The 19,189-nt window shown below is 38.0% G+C and overlaps 1 protein-coding gene across 4 annotated transcripts in view; it reads right to left on the bottom strand.

Annotated features, from left to right (window-relative positions):
* ADAM23 (ADAM metallopeptidase domain 23) overlaps positions 1 to 19,189 on the bottom strand; it is a 181,544-nt gene that overhangs the window by 43,697 nt on the left and 118,658 nt on the right. For all 4 annotated transcript variants that reach the window (XM_070458530.1, XM_070458529.1, XM_070458531.1 and 1 more), the window contains exons 10-15: positions 12,635 to 12,706; positions 10,224 to 10,387; positions 9,099 to 9,183; positions 8,248 to 8,338; positions 5,520 to 5,568; positions 2,930 to 3,029 (exon numbers count right to left, since the gene is read on the bottom strand). In XM_070458530.1, coding sequence (XP_070314631.1) covers positions 2,930 to 3,029; positions 5,520 to 5,568; positions 8,248 to 8,338; positions 9,099 to 9,183; positions 10,224 to 10,387; positions 12,635 to 12,706 — 561 coding nt within the window. The remainder of the gene's footprint in view (positions 1 to 2,929; positions 3,030 to 5,519; positions 5,569 to 8,247; positions 8,339 to 9,098; positions 9,184 to 10,223; positions 10,388 to 12,634; positions 12,707 to 19,189) is intronic.

The raw sequence follows: 19,189 nt of genomic DNA, 5'->3' as shown, positions 1-19,189 counted from the left end.
ACAGGTACCTAATTTGCTGACTTATATCCAGACAGCTGAGAAGATACAAAAACTGTCAAAAAGATAAAAATGCTTCAGTGACAGCTAAAGGTGATATATGCCACCAAGTAAATGCAAATAAACTTAGGGAAAAGTGTTGCTGGAAATCCATGCCCATCATTGTCACTGAAAAGAAGACTGCAGCATCTGAACCATATTAGGCAAACATGTAGGCATATGCACAGATTATAGACATTTCTCAATCATTCCTGGAGTGATGGAAGAGTCAAATTTCTAGAATAATCCACCCTCCTAATGCAATGAACTTGATTGCCAAATAAACTATATTACAGTACAGTTGTTGAGGCAGCTGATTATTTATGAGAAACATTTCCATTTCCCATTACCAGGGGCAAGATTTTTCTGTGTTGTCCACTACACTCAGGCGAAGACTGGAACAGGGAATTCCAATCCAAATGTTCAGAGTTATGTATCTGAGAGAGGGCAGCACACACCCAAGGAAGGACTGCCTCCCCGAGTCCAGCCAAGGGAGACCTGATCTTCCTTCTGCTTCCAGGAGGAACGCTGCTATAAGAAGCAAGCAAGGTTTCCAGGATACTTGGGTGGGGCTTCCCCATGGGGAAATCCAACTACTAAAATCAACAGTCCTCATTTCTGTGACATTCTGATCAGCAGAGAGGAGAAAAGAGAAAGGCAGACTGGAACATGATAGCTCTTTGTATCAGGCCTCCCACGTAAACCACTGCTAGATTTCATTCTTAGGACTCTTCTTCCATCCAGAGACAGGTCACTGTCACAAATCAGATGGCAGATGTGACAGCTGAGAAGGTTCCCAGAGAACAGAAACGATGTCCGTAGATAATGTGAAAATAACACATAAAACATGCGTATATATATATATATATATATATATATATATATATATACAAATTGACTATAACACTTAGGAAAAAGTCAGTTCTTTCATGTGGGTTAGTCGCTCAGTCATGTCCAACTCTTCATGACCCTGTGGACTATAGCCCACCAGGCTCCTTGTCCATGGAATTCTCCAGGCAAGAATATTGGAGTGGGTTGCCACTTCCTTCTCCAGGGGATCCTCATGCATATATATATATACATCCACTGACTATAACACTTGGAAAAAAGTCCGTTCTTTCATACATGCATATAAACCATCCCACGGTAATCCACAGGGGCTTTTAAAAAATTATTCCAATATATCATTTAAAAAGACAGAATTCCAAATTCACTAACTGCTAAAATTGAAGACATATAGGTACTTTTTTATTTAGTTTCCACGTTATTGGAATAATTTCCTTTCTACTCTCAGGCAATCTCAGAAAGCTAATGATGGATCCTTATATACACACTAGAGCTCTTAGTATTTCCAAACAACTCAGTGTTGTCTCCTCAGGCGTGATGCTTATAATTAGCTGGTGAGCTGTACGACAGGTAAAATTAGCCATGTACTTTGCAATTCAGAAATGCCAGCAGCTCACATTAATTCATTATTACTCACTGCACCCATTTTAAACACTCTGAAGCTTTCAAATTTCTGTTGCATTGAGATCAATGCCATGAAAGGCAGGCGACTGAGTTTAATGATGCAAGGCCACTTTAAAATTCCTGTTCTTTTTCTGCAGCCTTGCTGAGATTTTATACAGATGTCAGGCATCAGAGTATCAGCCTTAACTTGGCAGTATCACTTAATTATGGGGATGGGAATAAATTATTCTGTCAGTTATCGACATCAGTCACTGTTTTTCCTTTTTAAAGCTAACATGATTTCCCTGCTCTCTCAATTTGCAGAGCATTAAGTATTTTGCAGAGCAATGGACTGTATTTGACTTATGATGTAGTGTCTTAAAAGGAAATATGAAATGTGCAATGTTAGAATGTCTATGCCATCTGCTAATTTGCACCAGTCCTGTCTTTTTGCCTTTAAGAACTTCATTTAGAATGACTCTGCTATAGGTCTACAGTCCCAGATCTAAAATCCCGGGAGCTTAAGAATTCTGGCATTGTTGGATTTTAGAAAAGTATGATGCATTTACTATGTTCTGTAAAAGGGCCCTGAAAAGGCTGGTATACAGCCTAGAATTGAACACATTAACATTTCTGCAGTAAGATTTATGAATATTTACACTATGAGAGTTAAATAAAACTTTTCAGTTCAGGGCAAGTTCTACTGTCCACTATGTTTCCTGAAAATTCACAAAAAACATTTCCAAATTTTCAGGGCTTTTGAATGAAGGAATTGTGTATAAGAGATTGTTACACGAACAGTAACGAAATGCCATTGACAAATGGACCTTCTCAAGTAAAGAAATACATACATACAAATATGTATGTGTGTATGCATAAGCTCCATAAATACTTTGGGTCATTTTTTTTGGCTAGTTGATATCAGCAATGCTTTCTATCTGGGAGAATGGACATTCCTCTCCTCCCCCCAAAAAAAAGAAAGAAAGAAAAGCCAAGAAATTATTTATACTCCTACAGAAAATGTCAAGGGGAAACAGAATTTTTGTCAGAGTAATGGTAATTACTAAAGTGATATATCTTACTAAATTACTAAAGTAATATATCTTAGTCTAACTCATTATCTCTTGGCAGCAGGATAAAGACCCTAACATGAGAACTTCAAGATATTTTAACGGAAGGACTGTCTGCCTGTTTTTTGGAGGGAGTACTGACAGCAGGGACAACTAGCATCGGGACACCAGAGTTTTCAAACAGTGAAGCTGTGGTCTTGTCATTCACTGAATCAAGACTCACTCTTCAACACGACAAAGCCTTTTATAACTAAACATTAATCTGACCGGAAAGAAAACTGCTTTCCGAAACAAGTATCTGACATTTGGCATATTTCCACTGTTAAAGAAAAAAAAAAAAAAGGAGAAATAAGCAGACTTTCTAAATTACTAACCTTTGTTGGCCTGTTGAAAAGACAGGCTCCACCCCCTCTCAGTAAAAAGTCTCTATACTCCAAAATACTGCACTTTGAGAATTTTCTGGAATGAGATACCCTGAGGAAATAAAGAATCAATTATGTAAATAATTTACCCAAAACAGTCATCAAAGAAGAAAATTAAAACCGTTGAATTAGAACAAAATGATCACTCTGGATTCACGTGAAATGAAGTCGCTCAGTTGTGTCCTACTCTCTGCGACCCCATGGACTGTAGCCCGCCAGGCTCCCCCATCCATGGGATTTTCCAGGCAAGAGTACTGGAGTGGGTTGCCATTTCCTTCTCCAGGGGATCCTCCCGACCCAGGGATTGAACCCAGGTCTCCCACATTGCAGGCAGACGCTTTACCGTCTGAGCCACCAGGGAAGCCACCAGGGGTTCACGTGATTCTACACAAATTTCAACAAGGCACTTATGTTCAAACTGCCAAGTAAGTATGTGTGCTAGAGCCTGTAAAAACAGAAATCCAAAGGAAGTCACAGATTTGGGAGGCTAGGTTACAACCTCCTTAGTAGTCAAGCCCTTTTGTACTCAGACTTGATCGAGTTTTTGAAAAGTTCATCCCAAAACTTCATCTAGGCTGTAGAAATGTGGTCACTTTTATTTGCTCTCAGTAAAGATAGGGCTTCCCTGGTGGTGCTAGTGGTAAAGAATCCACCTTCCAATGCAGGAGATGTAAGAGACGTGGTTTCTATCCCTGGATAAGGAAGATCCCCTGGAGGAGGGCATGGCAACCCACTCCAGTATTCTTGCCTGGAGAATCACATGGACAGAGTAGCCTGGCAGGCTATAATCCACGGGGTCACACAGAGTTGGACACAACTGAAGCAACTGAGCATGCACATGGTAAAGATAAGCACCATTTCTTTTTTTTTTTTTTTTTTTGCCTCTGAATTAAATAAAAGGAGCTTAGGAACCCATAAGATTTTACTTTGGAGGAGGGAATTGTGAGTCAATTGATTAAAGATATTACATTGCAGGCTTTAGCAACAGAACTGAGGTAAACAAGGAAACCCTAAAGAGATGTGTTAGACTATGGATGTTTTTATATGCATATATACACAACCAAACCAGAATTAGGGTAAGCTCCTTCTGAATTAGAATTAGGTAATAGCTCCTGATTCTCAACTTCAAATACTACTTGGTAAAATCCATGATTTTGCAAGAATATAATATCAAAACCAAAGGAATATAATATAATAACTTCTTTGTGAGTTAACCAAATTTCTATCACTATGTCAGTACATGCTGCGGCTGTGGTGAGTAGTTGCTAGTGTGTTCGACTCTTTGCAACCCATGTACTATAGCCTGCCAGGTTCCTCTGTCCATGGGATTTCCCAGGCAAGAATACTGGAATGGATTGCCATTTCCTTCTCCAGGGGATCTTCCTGACCCAGGGATTGAACCCATGTCTCCTGCTTGACAGATGGATTCTTTATCACTGAGCCACCTGGGAAGCCCATCAGAATATACATATTAAGTTTAAATAGTTTTATTATATCCTATGGAGAGTCAGTCTAAAAATTCGTTTAGAAACTGGAAGTTCAGAAGACCTCTCTTGATAGAACCAATATTATGAATGGTGTTACCTCACAAAAGCCTGACTAAGCAATAATGTTGCAAAACTATGGTACAATAGAAAGGGAAGCATCAAAGTTAACAGTCAAGTTTGAACTAATTTCTAGAAACACGTGCTCTAAAGTAGCAGGCATAATGGCTGAGTCTCTCTTCAAGCCTTCATGCTCACATGCCTCGTGTTCCCGAGCTGGACTCCTGGTGGGGAAATAAGGAAGGGACTCTGTAAAAGTAGTCAGGGAGGGGGCAGGACCAGAAACGGTGATGTGGTGAAGATGTCTGACATGGGCACAGGAGGTGGGAGAGATGCGAGTGAGGAACTTCTATTTATTGGGAGGGGGCTCTAGTTTAGGAGGCCTTGGGGCAGTGGCTGCAATGGGGCAGGGGTCCCTGGGAAAGATTATGTTTCTAGGCTTTAATTCACAGATGTACTAGCAACCCTGAGCGAACAGCTCTAGTTTCCAAAGAGGAGTTAGGTGAGGAAATGTTCAAATGCCTATCAGAAGAAGACTACCTAATTTAGTCATGATAAATCTGTCTCAATATTTTTTTAAGTCTTATTGATTATATAAGGAATACAGTACAATTTTATTACAGTAAACATGTCTATTTATGAGTTCCTTAAAATATAAATTGTTGACTAAATGGGTTTTCACTGACAACCAGCTTTTATCCTAAGTGTACTAAAAAATTAATGCAACCACTAAACTTAGAAGCACTTAATCATGTGCTTCTTTTAATGGTTAATAGAAGTAGAAGCAGTTACTTTATTTTACTTTTATTACCAACTTTAAATAAAAAGCTCAAAGTACAAAGTGAACCTGCTATTTCATTTTTTAAAATATCAGATAATGAATTATTGAATTTATTTTAAGGCTTAGCTTAATAGACCAGTACCTGAGAGACTATAGCTGATAATAGATACCAATTTCAGAAAGTTATATATCACATGCAGGTACAATGAAAATTTACCCTGTTTCTTCCATGATGCAGCCACCCCAGGATTCTGTGCAGTCACACTCTAGTCCAGTGAAACAATACAAAGCAATGGAAGAAAAGGGAAACAACAAAAGTCACATCTTTAATTTGCATCGCAGCTCTTAAAATAATTCCTTATTACCAATTCCATGTCAAATGGGTAAAGAACATGATGTCTCACCAAACAAAACCTATTTCTTTCTCTTTTTTTTTTTTTTTTTTTTTTTTGGTTGGAAAGGAAAGGTTGCTTTAATCAGGAAGCCAGAAACTTGGGGAGAAGGCAGACTCATGTCTCAAACCAACTCTGAAGATTCTGCTTGGCCATGACAGTTTTTTAAGGGAAAAATGAGAAGAAATTTCAGTGAGTCAGGAGGGCAAGAGGTTGGATTCTGCATCATTTTCCATTGTGTGCAGACTGCCTGACTCCTCCTGATCTTTCTTCAGATGCTATCTTGCCCAGCTGATTTGCCTGCAGGATTGCTACGGGGCTGCTGGGGGTGGAGAGCTAGTCATTCTTTAACTCCTTAATTATTCATTGCTACTTCTTTAACCTAGGAAAATTATCAACAGCAAAACCTATTTTATTTAAATTAATATTTTTTTTCCTTTCCAACAAGTATAGCTTGCCTCCTAAGACAACAGCTGCAAGAAATAAAATTGTGCCTCTCTTCATTTTTGTAACTCAGAGAATTCAATTCAGTTTCTAGTTTAATGTTTAATGGAAAGTACTGTGGTCCAAGGTAGGCTTTACAAACTAGTGTTTCAGTCCAAGTTCTATCTGATGAGAGTTTCACAGGCAAATGACTTAGCATTTCTTGGGTCTCAGGGCTTCTACCTCTAGAATGGGAAGGTATCTCTGTGCCCATCTCCCAGAATGGTACTGGGGCTCACATGAGATCGTAGCCTATGTGTTCTCTGGGAACTGCAAAACTCTACTGCACAGTTCAGTGAGTCCTCACTGAAGTCCTGCTAACTGGACGTTAGGGAAGAGAATTCAGCCTGCCATAGTCAAAGCAAGCATCAGCCATAGGCTTGAAGAACACTAAGCTAAAACATACAGTACAAGAGAGCAATCTAAAATAGAAATGTAAGGTCATCTAAATTAAATAACAATCATAAACTTAACACAGATACCACAGATGGACATATGGATATTGTGATAGGCTAGCCTTTTCGTTCATTTTTTTTTTCTATTCTCTTTTCTGTGATAGACAAAGATATCTTTAAAGACTTCCAAATGGATTTTTAAAAATTCAAAATTCAGAACTAATCTATCTGGACAAACAATTCACAAAGGAATAAAGAATTTTAGAAAGGAAGGAACTATGCCTGGTATGAGTAATGAACCCTATTGCTCACCCTTCTCCATCATATGACTCAGTAAGATCTCTTAGCTGCCCCCAGCACTGGCCTCTTCTTGGTTCCAAGTATTTCAAACAAGATTATAACAAGGTCCTACTCCTTCTGATTTTCGGGCATTGATGCCAGCCAGTGAAACCTGAATCATCTCCTTTAATGCATACTCTGGGAAAGCAAGCACTCTGAGCAAGAAATTAACAGATGAAAGTTTGTGGAGATTTGCTAAATGCCACCAAACTTAATGTACCCATAAAGTGATGACCTAATAGGCCCTTAAAGGGAATCAAGACATCTTGGATATAGATTTTATTTCAAGTTTCCATAACACTATCCATTAATGACAATTATTTGATAGTAGTCAAAAAGGTATAAAGCATAGGATAATGTTAAGGTAGATATTTATCCTTTTCTTCCCTGGGGAGGCGGGTGGAGAAGGACACCTTTATTCCCAGCATCTGGTATTTTCACAGAGGAGAGTAGATCTCCACTTAATTCCCAGGTAAGAGATTAGTTGGAGTGAATACCTCGGTCTTTTTTTCCGCAGGATGACATTGTGTGCTTCCTAGGCACTTTGGCCTTCTGCCACAAAAGTGTATTATTAATCGAAACTATATTTTACTATTGTATTGCTATAAAGAGGAATATAATCCAAGTTGGATTTCATATTGATTTAAAAGAAATTTAAAATGTTCAAGGACCCCCCCCCCCACCTCAAATTACTGTGGGCCTTTAACACTGCACCTCTAGAATCTCAGACTTGTCTTTCCATCTGCCTCTCCTCTGGTTAATGAGGCAAGTGACATCCAGTAGTCGCTGGCTGTGTTTTCCTACAGGATGGGATCTGTGGCTGTTTCTACTCCGAGGCCCTGCCAGCTCAGTGGAGGAGTATTATACTCTATCACCTGCCCCCAGGATGGGCTGCCTACAAGGGAAGCTTCTCTAATTTAATGATGGTACTATGTTGATAAATCTCATTAGGGTTTAAGCTCCTTTTAATTCCAGATCTTTTTTTCTGATCCAACTGAGCTTGTGATGGAGCTCCACTGACATCTTGTGTCTATTCAACTGATTAGAACCTACAGGCTGAGTATTCACCTCTACGCGCCCCAACATTCTGCAGTGTGAGCAAGAGCTGATCATGCCCTGAGAAAGGATGATTTTACAGACATTGAAAGGGACATTTCTCCAACCCACACAGATTAAGAGTTACCTTAAATTGCTCATTTCTATCATTTGTTTAGGGGAAGGAGATATACCACAGTTAAGCTATTATGACTTAGGAATGAAAAATATTTCTTTTTTGACCGGACATGCATTATACAGACAGAATGGCACATGAAAGTAAGAAGGTCAATGTACATACTTGGCTTTCTGCTAGAAGGTTCCCATTGGATTCCAAGGTTTTGAGCCAGGCTCTGCGATAATACTTGTGCCACTGCCATTGGAAGACCATACTGTTTTTCAGAGTTGAAAGTGTGTGGGAAACATTTGAGAGAGGGCACAAAGCTAGTTATTATTTCTTAATCATTACCACATATCTTCTCAGTCCCCTAAGTAGAGCCTCACAGCATCAAAACACGGCATATGCTCCTTATCACTTCCTCCTTGCAACTGGGCCCAAGAAGCAGAAAGCCTCTCTCACTATGTGGCATCTCTCAGAACTTGATGTTTTCACATGGAAACACAAAATCATAAAAGGCTGTGCCCCATTTCACCTCATACCAAACCGAGAATAAATTCAACTTACTACAAATCTGTCAAGAGAAGTCTCCACTGAATGATGGCTACTGGGATAATCTAGTACCATTATATATTCAGGAACTGACCAAGGTTTAGATTTAGTTGGTTCTACTTGGAGGGTGTGTTAAACCTAACATGGGCAGAAGAGCAGATAATTCTTTAAAAAGTCATAACAGAAGGATTAACAAGATTATAAAAACTGATCTACAGAGGCCAAGAAATTTCTGGGCCAATCTTCGGTTTGCATCTGCCTGACAAATATGAAAGACTATCATTATGATATGAAACAAAAGCTCTTTTCTAACACTAAAGATCACTTTGGGTTCTATTTACTAATACAAACCACTTACACTATATTCTCAATGTCATTATCATTTTAAATAGGTCTGAGAAGGGATGTAAACTAGGCCACAGGGAAGAAAGAAATCAGATGCACAGATAAAGATCTACTTTAGGAAAATTGATAACATTTACCTCATTCACACCAACTCCCCTTGTGTGAGAACAGACACCTCCAAAGTAACTCAGGCTGCTTCTCTTATAGTGGAATGTCACACGCCTTAGGAAAAATTAAGTGCTATTAGGAAACCAATGTAGTGACCATTATATTTCAATTTCATTCCATTCATATTCCAATTAATTCCTTTAATTCCAACTTTATTCCATTAATATTCAATTTCAATACATCTATTCTACACCGAATACCCCAAACCAATCTTCCTTCAGAAAGCCAAAAACTACATTTTAAATACTTCAAAATGTGTGTTACCATAAATACCTTTAATGTTATGTTAAGCAATCTCAGTTGAGTCAAAAATCAATTGAGCACCTGACTAAGCACCACAGACTGGCACAGACATTGAGGGCACAAAGATAGAGACCACAGTCCTTGATTTTTTTTAGTAGAGACTATCTAATAGTTATACAAAATATTGACAATTGTAACTTGCTGATTAAACACTGAGAGAACAGCAAAAAGTAACAGGAGAGAATAAAGAAGGAAGAAGGACTTTGGTTGGTTTGATCCCAGGACAGAACCTTAGAGGACTGTCTGAAAACAGCTTAGCCACCAGTGGGGAAGTGAGCAACTCATCAGAAGTAAACAAGGTATCTATCCCCTTTCTTTAGTGATGGAACATCAATTTTACTCAGTAGATCATTTCAAAAGACTATCTTTCCTAGACTCTCTTACAGCTCATTGTGGCCACTGCTGATAAAGATCTAGTAAATGATTTGTTGATGAAATTGATATGCACGTTTTCAGGAAATCTACTACAACGGGTTAGCTGGAGGGAGGGTCCTTTCACACTTGTCCCTGCCTGGCATTCCTATTGCCTGTGATGAAGGCTGGAGTGTCAGCAGCTGTCCTGAGTCATGAGCTGACCTTGAAGATGGAAGGTCTGAAGGGAGGGAAGTGCTCTGAAAGTAGATCTCATGACTGGAACCACTGTTTCAACACCGGGCAGCCTACTTCTGTGCTTCTTATGTAACAGAGGAATCAACCTCAATCTTGTTCAGGATAGATTTACCAATACATAACCTAACTGATACAATAAAGGGATAGAGAACAATATCAAGCCAAGGGCTGGGAATACATACGAGATGAGATGCACAGCATCAGCATGCTGCCTGATACGCTGTCGGTATTTGGAGAACTCGTGGAGCATCTGCACGAGGTTGGTGGTGATGTCAATGTGATCTCTCTCGGTCCAGGTCTCCACAGCCACCAGGACAACCCTGGTATTAAGCTGCTCCTTGTAAATCTGAGGGTAGACAACAGGACAGGTGCAGGAGGAAAACACTGGGTCAAACATGCACAATCAGTGATTCAGAGTCAGCGGAAGGACAGGAGGGGAGGTGAGAGGAGAACATGAGGTCAGAATTAGCTCATCAGAGAGAATCTTCTTTTCCTTTCTCTTTTTCAAGAGCAAAAAAAGAAAGAAAGAAAGAACAGTCACAAAGTTCAGCCTCTCGTACAAAGTTACTTAAATCCCCAATCAGCACTTTCAGTAGCCAGCATCTCTCTAGGGCATCACAGACCTAAAGTATGGACATAAAATTCAAATCAGGGTTCAGCAAAATCACTCTCCCAAACCTCAGCGAGTAACAGGTTGGAGTCTGATATACTCGCTCTGAGTACGTGTGATACGATCAGTCATTCCTGCAGGATTGGAACAGATCACTAAATCCTTGGACAAGCATGAACACCATGGTTGGCTTGTCCTTGGAATCCTTGTTACATGAAAAGTAAAATAACACTGGAAGAGAAACAAATTTGAGGCCAAAAAGAGGGAAGAGCAGACTTATATTACCCATGTCCCTCTCACTACAGGGTGACATCACTCACAATACTTAAATTGTAACTTTCTGCTCTTTTTCTCCTTTTGGCCCAATAGCTAAAGAATTCACTCATGTAAGCAATTTCGATGAATGTTTTGTCCTATTTTCAAGCTAATTAAGAAAATAATGGATGACTTTACAACATACTGAAGAAACACCATCATGCCTAAATTAACCTGATGCTATGATGATTTTACAACAAGGAGTGGGTTAAATGTCATGTCTTTGAAAAAATAGTCGGTCAACTTCAGAACCTTGTATGACAACTCAAAATAAAAATGACACGTTGCAAGATGTGATTCTGTTCAGCCATGGTGAAATGATAAAACATGAAGATTCCACCAAGTAAATAGCTAGGGCATGGGAAAAGTGAGGTTTAATATTCTCTTTTTCACATCCACTTATACTTATCCTCTGAGAAGACTGACAAGGGCCGAAATTAAAGGAAATTAATAAACCCGGTGATAACTGGCTTTCAGAATTTCAATCTTAACTCTACATGACATTCTCTTACCCTCTCCCCATATTATTCTGTTCCACTGTTCCTGTGCTAAGTTGCTTCAGTTGTGTCCAACTCTTTGCAACCCTATGGACTGTAGCCCACCAGGCTTCTCTGTCCATGGGATTCTCCAGAAAAGAATACCGGAGTGGGTTGCCGTTTCCTACTAAGGGGATCTTCCCGACCCAGAGAGTGAACCTGGGTCTCCTGCAGGTGGATTCCTTACTGCTGAGCCACCAGGAAAGCCCAACTGTGCCCACTAGGTATTATATGAGTGTTTAGATGATTAAAGGCTTTTGGACTGTTTAAATTTAAGGCAAAAAAGAAGATGGTTCTTTGGGAAAAATAGTATCATTTAGATATTAAGCAATTTATAATGTTTTTCCCAGTTAAGAGGGAATACACAATAAATATCAGATAAATATATATATTTAGCTTGCAAAACAGAACTTTACATTAGAATACACAAAATACTATGCTGTTTATTTATACCTATTCAAGTTGAATTATTTATTGGGACACAATGAACAATATTCACACTTTATGGATTTCCTATCAGAATGAGAAGAGGAAAAAATATGAACAATTTAGGGATTAGAAGCCTTTTTTAAGGAGATATATATTTTACTTTTAAATTAGCTCTATTTGGGAACTGCACTTAACTTTGTCATCTAAAAATACAGTCTGAAGCATTCTCATAGGAACACTAAGAAAAAAATTTGGGTTCTTTAAAAAAAAAAAATTTGTACTGCCTATATTCACCAAACATAATCCACCTCAATCTATTAGTTTTTCTGCCATATATTTAAGATGACAAGCTCAGCTGATTATTATTAACAAAGCCTCACTTGCCAAGTTTAATTTACACTTGTTCTGTAGATAGTTTTCTCTACGTTTTGTCCTCCATAGACTCTGGTGAAAATAATATCTAGATATCACCCAGAAGGAACATCAATGCAACTTTGGGATCCCAAGAATAACTCAACAATCCCCTGAAACCCTGACAACACTCCTCTTTGTGATTCAGACCAGTCTATAATTTCTTAGCCAAATGAGCTTAAGGATAGTGTTCTTAATTTTGTCCCAGAAACAACTAAAGCAACAAGTAGATAATGGAGATATAAACCATTCCATCTTGAAAAAATCGGTTCAAGAAAACCAGGATACTTACAGAATCCACAAGGTTGACCACAGACTTTGCAAAGTTGTTCGCATGTGCAAGAGAAGAACGACACTTCTTATACTGGGGTCGGGAGGAGGGGGACGGGGGGGAAGGGAGACAAAGACCAGTCACTGTCAAACCATAATTTAATGATAAATTTTCAAAATTCCATAAAAACAGGGATCTGACAGCAAGAGAAGAAATGGGAATTAAAAATACTGACTTCAATTTGTGCTGTATTTGGACATACCAGTGTTCTTATTTTATTTCTCTGTTAAGCAGGAAAAGTATAACTGTCTAAAATACCCATGATGAAACCAACACAACACTGTAAAGCAGTTATCCTCCAACTTTAAAAATTAATTAACTAGTTAATTAATTTTTAAAAATACCCATGATGTTCTGGGTAATGGGGAGGGCCGAGTGATTCTGTGTGAGAAACTTTACACTTGAGCAGTAAGCTGTTAACCACTCTCAATGTCTAACAAATACAACCCTTTTAAAATTTGTTACTTTACCAGTTTATAAAGAGTGTAGACCAAGAAATTTAATCCCTACAGGACACCCTTCTCATTTGAATTCAATCTCATACAAAGATCAAGAAGATTTCTTAGGCAACACTTTAGATTCAGATTGCATAATAAAACATACATTTTAATATATCCTTTCAGAAGAATGCCTCCTCCAAACGAAGCCTTTTGCTTTTGACAGCTCAGAAGTCAAAGAAGAGACAAAAAATACAAATGAAATGTGCCAACAGTATGGTTGTTTATGGTTATTTATGACCATTTAAGAAAATTAAGTAAATTAATAGAATAATTACATAACATCTGAAGGGCTACAGTTTTAGTAAGGAGTACTTAGCTTAATTAACATGGCTTTGAGAGGACATTTGAAAACTAAAGTTTACCACAAGGGGATCATGGCCTCTGTTGAGGAAAAAGAAAAACATCTTCAAAACTACCAAATAAGGTATGCACCATATCTTTAAAATTTGACTTCAATTATAATTATTAAAAACTGCACTTTTCATAATATTCTTTTTTTCTCCTTGGTCCATTTTTACACTATAAATTTTTCAGAATCCCTTTATTTCATTCTCCTTAACCCTGTTACTGTGTTTTTAAAATGAAGAGTAAGTCTTAATGCTGATGTATCTGATATAAAATTTTTATAATATCAAGCATACTGACAACCCATGATAAATGTGCAATAAATCAGTATTGTGTTACTAGGAGCATCATTAATTTATGGCTATTTATATTTATAATATTTGCTATGATGTGAATATTTGTGTGCCCCACAAATTTATGCTAAAATTCCAAACTCCAAAATGATGGTATTAGTTGGGACCTTTGATCAGTACTTAAGTTATGAGGATGGGTTCTTCATGAATGGGATTAGTGCCTTATAAAAAAAGTCTCTAAAGAGATCCCTAGTCCCTTCCACCATGTGAAGATACAGTGAGATATTTTAACAGGTGTGTTTTAACTTAGCACAAAGAAGTTGCTGTAAAGAGCTCAGCATTTTAATTTGCCTAGCAAATTACACAAGCTGAAAAATTTCAAAAATATCTTTAAAAGTAAAAGCAAAAGTCTCAACATTAAGTCTCTTGGGGGTGATGAAATATTTGGAAACTGGATAGAGGTAATGGATGCACAACTAAATGCCACTGAAATGCACACTTTAAAAAAGTCCTGACATTAAGAAGTACTTATGACAAAAAGAAAGGGAAACTATTAGTTGACATCTATTCTAGGGCAGTGGTGGTACATATCCAAATGAATTTGTTTTGCTTCTGAACATTAATCTGTCCTTTTAGGATATGTCCTTTTATAGTATAATGAACATGGAAAGTATAACATGCAAGTTAAAAAATGAGAACTTCAAAAGTCTATCAGAATGTGATGTTTTTTATTTCATATTTGTAACTTCCACCTCTTTCTTTTTAGAAAGATCACTCCGCTTGCTGTGAGGGGAGTGAATTAGAGAGTCAAGAATGGACGAAGAGAGACCTGTTGGGAAAATATTGTAATAGTCCAGGTTAAAAAATAATGAAGATAGGACACCCATGTAAGATGTGGAAGATAAGGAAAGAGAGTAAAATATGACTCCGAGATTTTGAACTAGAATAGCTGGGGTGGAGGCGGGGGAGTGCCATTTAAAATGATGAGAAAGACTAGGGATAAAGCAGTTTAGGACTAAGGAACTAAGAGTTCTGATTTATAAAATGTTACATGTGAGATATCTACCCAATATTGAAGTAGGCAGTCAGATATATTAATAGAACTATGGAACTCAGCAGGTTAGAGTATAGAGTTGAGAGTGATGAATTTAAGCACGATATAATTTAAAAACTTAGGACTGGAAGTGGTCGCTTGAAGGAAAGTTATAGAAAGAAAAGAGAGCCCAAACCAAGCTATGAGGCATTCTCAAAATTCTAAAGGCCCAACATAAAAGACTAAGAAGAAATGGCCAATGATGTGAGACAGCTATTGTGTCATAGAAGCAGAAAGATGAAGACAATATTTCAAATAGGAAAGAATAAACAACTGTATCCAATGCTGCTGAGAAGAAAGTCTGACAAAGAAAAAGAGTGACCACTAGGTTTATTCACTTGAAATTCCGTATAATTGGGTACCTAGGATTTACTAGGATCTATGATTAGGGTTTCTCCTACAACAAATATTGGCCCTCCTCAGTGAGGTAAGTTTTATCATCCCCATTTACAGATGTGGAAAGTGAGGCTCAGAGAGGATAAATAATTATCCAAGATCAAACAGCTGGAATTCAATGCTTACTCTGGGTCGATGTAAGAGATAAACTTGTTAACAAGTAATATAAAATAGTTTATGTGCATGCCTAATAAATCATGATCATTGATGAGAAATCATAATTTGTTGGGGTACCTATAAAATACGTGCATGCATGCTAAGTCACTTCAGTCATGTGCGACTCTTGGCAATTGCATGGCCTGTAGTCCGTGGTTTTCTCCATCCAAGAATGCTGGAGTGGGGGACTACAGTGGTTAAGATTCCTGGCTTTCACTACAGGGGGCACGAGTTTGATCCCTGGGTGGGGAATCAAGCTCCCACATGCCACACCCTGTGGCCAAAAAAAAAAAAAATAAGAAAATACTGAAGTGGGTTGCCGTGCCCTCCTCCAGGGGATCTTCCTGACCCAGAGATAGAACCCACATCTCTATGTCTCCTGCATTGGCAGGTGGGTTCTTTACTGCTAGTGTCACCTGGGAAGCCCTATAAAACATAGTGACTTTTAAATAAGGAAAACCACATGAGGTTTAAACTGAAATATATGAGTTATCATTACATATTTTCACCTATTGACTTATACATAAAGATATAGTAACAACGTAGAAAAACATTTGTTTTTCATGCACTTTAAAATATTTCAATTAGTTTTCTAATAGAAAAAGATGTTTCATATTTATATTAATACTTAGCCTAAGCAGCTCAAAGAAATGTTTGCAGACCCCTATCAAGGCTATAATTGGCTCACAAATTAGACTCCGCCAGCCTGCTGCTAAAATGGTTTACACAAAATTGAGAGATTTTTTTCTAATTGAAAGCTACTGATAATATATGATGCTTGTTCCAAATAAGTTATCTGCATTTTTTCAGGAAGGCAATATTAGGTTACTCTGAATTAAAGAGGTATGCTTGAAAGTAAATGTAGGCAAAATGTTTCTATTTCCTGCATGAATGAGAATTAATTACACACACAAAGAAAAATATGCAATCTCCATTTATGAACTAATTTATTTTCACATTTTCCGACTGCTGAGAATAATTTACATTTAAAGTGTCAAATTTACTTCTCCTTTCTGAACAAGCACAATCCTTAAGATATTTGACTTTTGCATGAAATAATGCTATTTGCAGCAACATGGAGGGCCCTAGAGAACATCTTACTGAGTGAACTAAGTCAGAGATAGACAAACATCATATAATACCACTCATGAATCTTTAAAAAAAGATTCTTTAATCTTTAAAATTTTTAAAGTAGAATCTTTAAAAAAAAAAAGGTACAAATGAACCTATTTACAAAACAGACAGAGTTAAATGTGTAGAAACCAAGCTTATGGTTACTTAGTGTTAGTCGCTCAGTCGTGTCCAATTCTTTGTGACCCCATGGACTGTAGCCCTCCAGGCTTCTCTGTCCCTGGAGTTTCTCAGACAAGAATACTGGAGTGGGTAACCATTCCCCTCCCTAGGAGTTCTTCCCGACCCAGGGATTGAACCTGGGTCTCCCGAATTGCAGGCAGATTCTTTACCAATTGAGCAACCAGGGAAGCCCCAAACTTATGGTTACCCAGGAAGGAAAGGCGCATAGGGATAAACTGGAAGATTGGGATTGACATATTCACATTGCTATGTGTAAAGTAGATAACTGATAAAGACCTACAATACAGCACAAGGAATTCTACTCAAGACTCTATAATGGTCTGTATAGGAAAAGAATCTAAAAATGAGCAGATATCTTGTATGTATAGGAATAACTGATTCACTTTGTGGTACACCTGAAACTAACAAAATATTGTAAGTCATCTATATTCCAATAAAAATTATTTTTAAAATATTTGCTTTTTGAAAAAAAATTAAAATTAGAGCTTGATTTTCAACCTGAGGGTTACAGTTATGAAAATAAATGTGTTGCCTCATGTAGCACAAAGATTATAAGATGAGCACTCTCAGAGGGAAGACATTCTAAAACCCAATAGCAAACATCCAGATATTAAAAAATAGATGTCAGACTTTCCTGGCGGTCTAGTGCTTAAGACTCCATGCTTCTACTGCAGGGTGTACAGGTTCAGTCCCTGGTCAGGGAGGTCCCCACCTGTTGTGTAGTGCAGCCAAAAACATTTTTTTAAATAAATGACAATTATTCTAGCTTAGTTTTACTTTGACACTCTCTTATTAAGTATTCAAATTCAAAAACTATCTTCATCTCATATAAAGCACATCTTTAAAAAATAACTTTTTTCAACTCTCATTTCATGAATTTCTGGGTGGATCATAACAAACTGGAAAATTCTTAAAGAGATGGGAATACCAGGCCACCTTACCTGTCTCCTGTGAAACCTGTACACAGGTCAAGAAGCAACAGTTAGAACCAGACATGAACAACAGACTGGTTCAAAACTGGGAAAGGAGTACATCAAGGATGTATATTGTCACCCTGCTTATTTAACTTATAAGTAGAGTACATCATGAGAAACTCTGGGCTGGATGAATTATAAGCCAGAATCAAGACTGCTGGGAGAAATATCAACAACCTCATATATGCAGATGATACCACCTTAATAACAGAAAGTGAAGAGGAACTAAGAGCCCCTTGATGAAGGTAAAAGAGGAGAGTGAAAAAGCTGGCTTAAAACTCAACATTCAAAAAATTAAGGTCATGGCATCCAGTCCCATCACTTCATGGCAAACAGATGGGGCAAAAGTGGAAATCGTGATAGATTTTATTTTCTTGGGCTCCAAAATCACTACAGATGATGACTGCAGCCATGAAAATTTTTTTTGAACATTTTTTAATGTGTTTATTTTCTTTTTTATATTATTTTTTATTTATTTGTATTAGTTGGAGGCTAATTACTTTACAATATTGTAGTGGTTTTTGCCATACATTGACATGAATCAACCATGGATTTACATGTGTTCCCCATCCTGATCCCCCCTCCCGCCTCCCTCCCCACCCCATCCCTCTGGGTCTTCCCAGTGCATCAGTCCTGAGCACTTGTCTCATGCATCCAACCTGGGCTGGTGATCTGTTTCACCCTTGATAGTATACTTGTTTCAATGCTATTCTCTCAGAACATCCCACCCTCACCTTCTCCCACAGGGTCCAAAAGTCTGTTCTGCACATCTGTGTTCTTTTTCTGTTTTGCATATAGGGTTATTGTTATCACCTTTTTAAATTCCATATATATGTGTTAGTATACTGTATTGGTCTTTATCTTTCTGGCTTACTTCACTCTGTATAATGGGCTCCAGTTTCATCCATCTCATTAGAACTGATTCAAATGAATTCTTTTTAATGTGCAGCCATGAAATTAAAAGGAGCTTGCTCCTTGGAAGAAAAGCTATGACAAACTGAGACAGCATAGTAAAAAGCTGACACATCACTTTGCTGACAAGGGTCTGTATAGTCAAAGTGAAAGTGGAAGCTGCTCAGTCGTGTCCAACACTTTGTAACCCCATATACAATATAGTTCATCGAATTCTCCAGGCCAGAATACTGGAGTGGGTAGCCTTTCCCTTCTCCAGGGGATCTTTCCAACCCAGGGATCGAACCCCAGTCTCTCACATTGCAGGCAGATTCTTTACCAGATGAGCCACAAGCGAAGCCCAACAGTACTAGAATGGGTAGCCTATCCCTTCTCCAGCAGATCTTCCCAATACAGGAAGAGAACTGGGGTTTCCTGCACTGCAGGCGAATTCTTCACCAACTGAGCTATCAGGGTTTTTCCAGTAGTCATGTGTGGATGTGAGAGTTGGACCATAAAGAAGGCTGAGCACTGAAGCTTTCAAATTGTGGTGC

The sequence above is a fragment of the Odocoileus virginianus genome, chromosome 30 (genome assembly GCF_023699985.2).
Source record: "Odocoileus virginianus isolate 20LAN1187 ecotype Illinois chromosome 30, Ovbor_1.2, whole genome shotgun sequence".
NCBI lineage: Eukaryota > Metazoa > Chordata > Mammalia > Artiodactyla > Cervidae > Odocoileus > Odocoileus virginianus.
The sequence above is the reverse complement of the archived record's forward strand: the minus strand, read 5'-3'. Positions and strand labels throughout refer to the sequence as shown.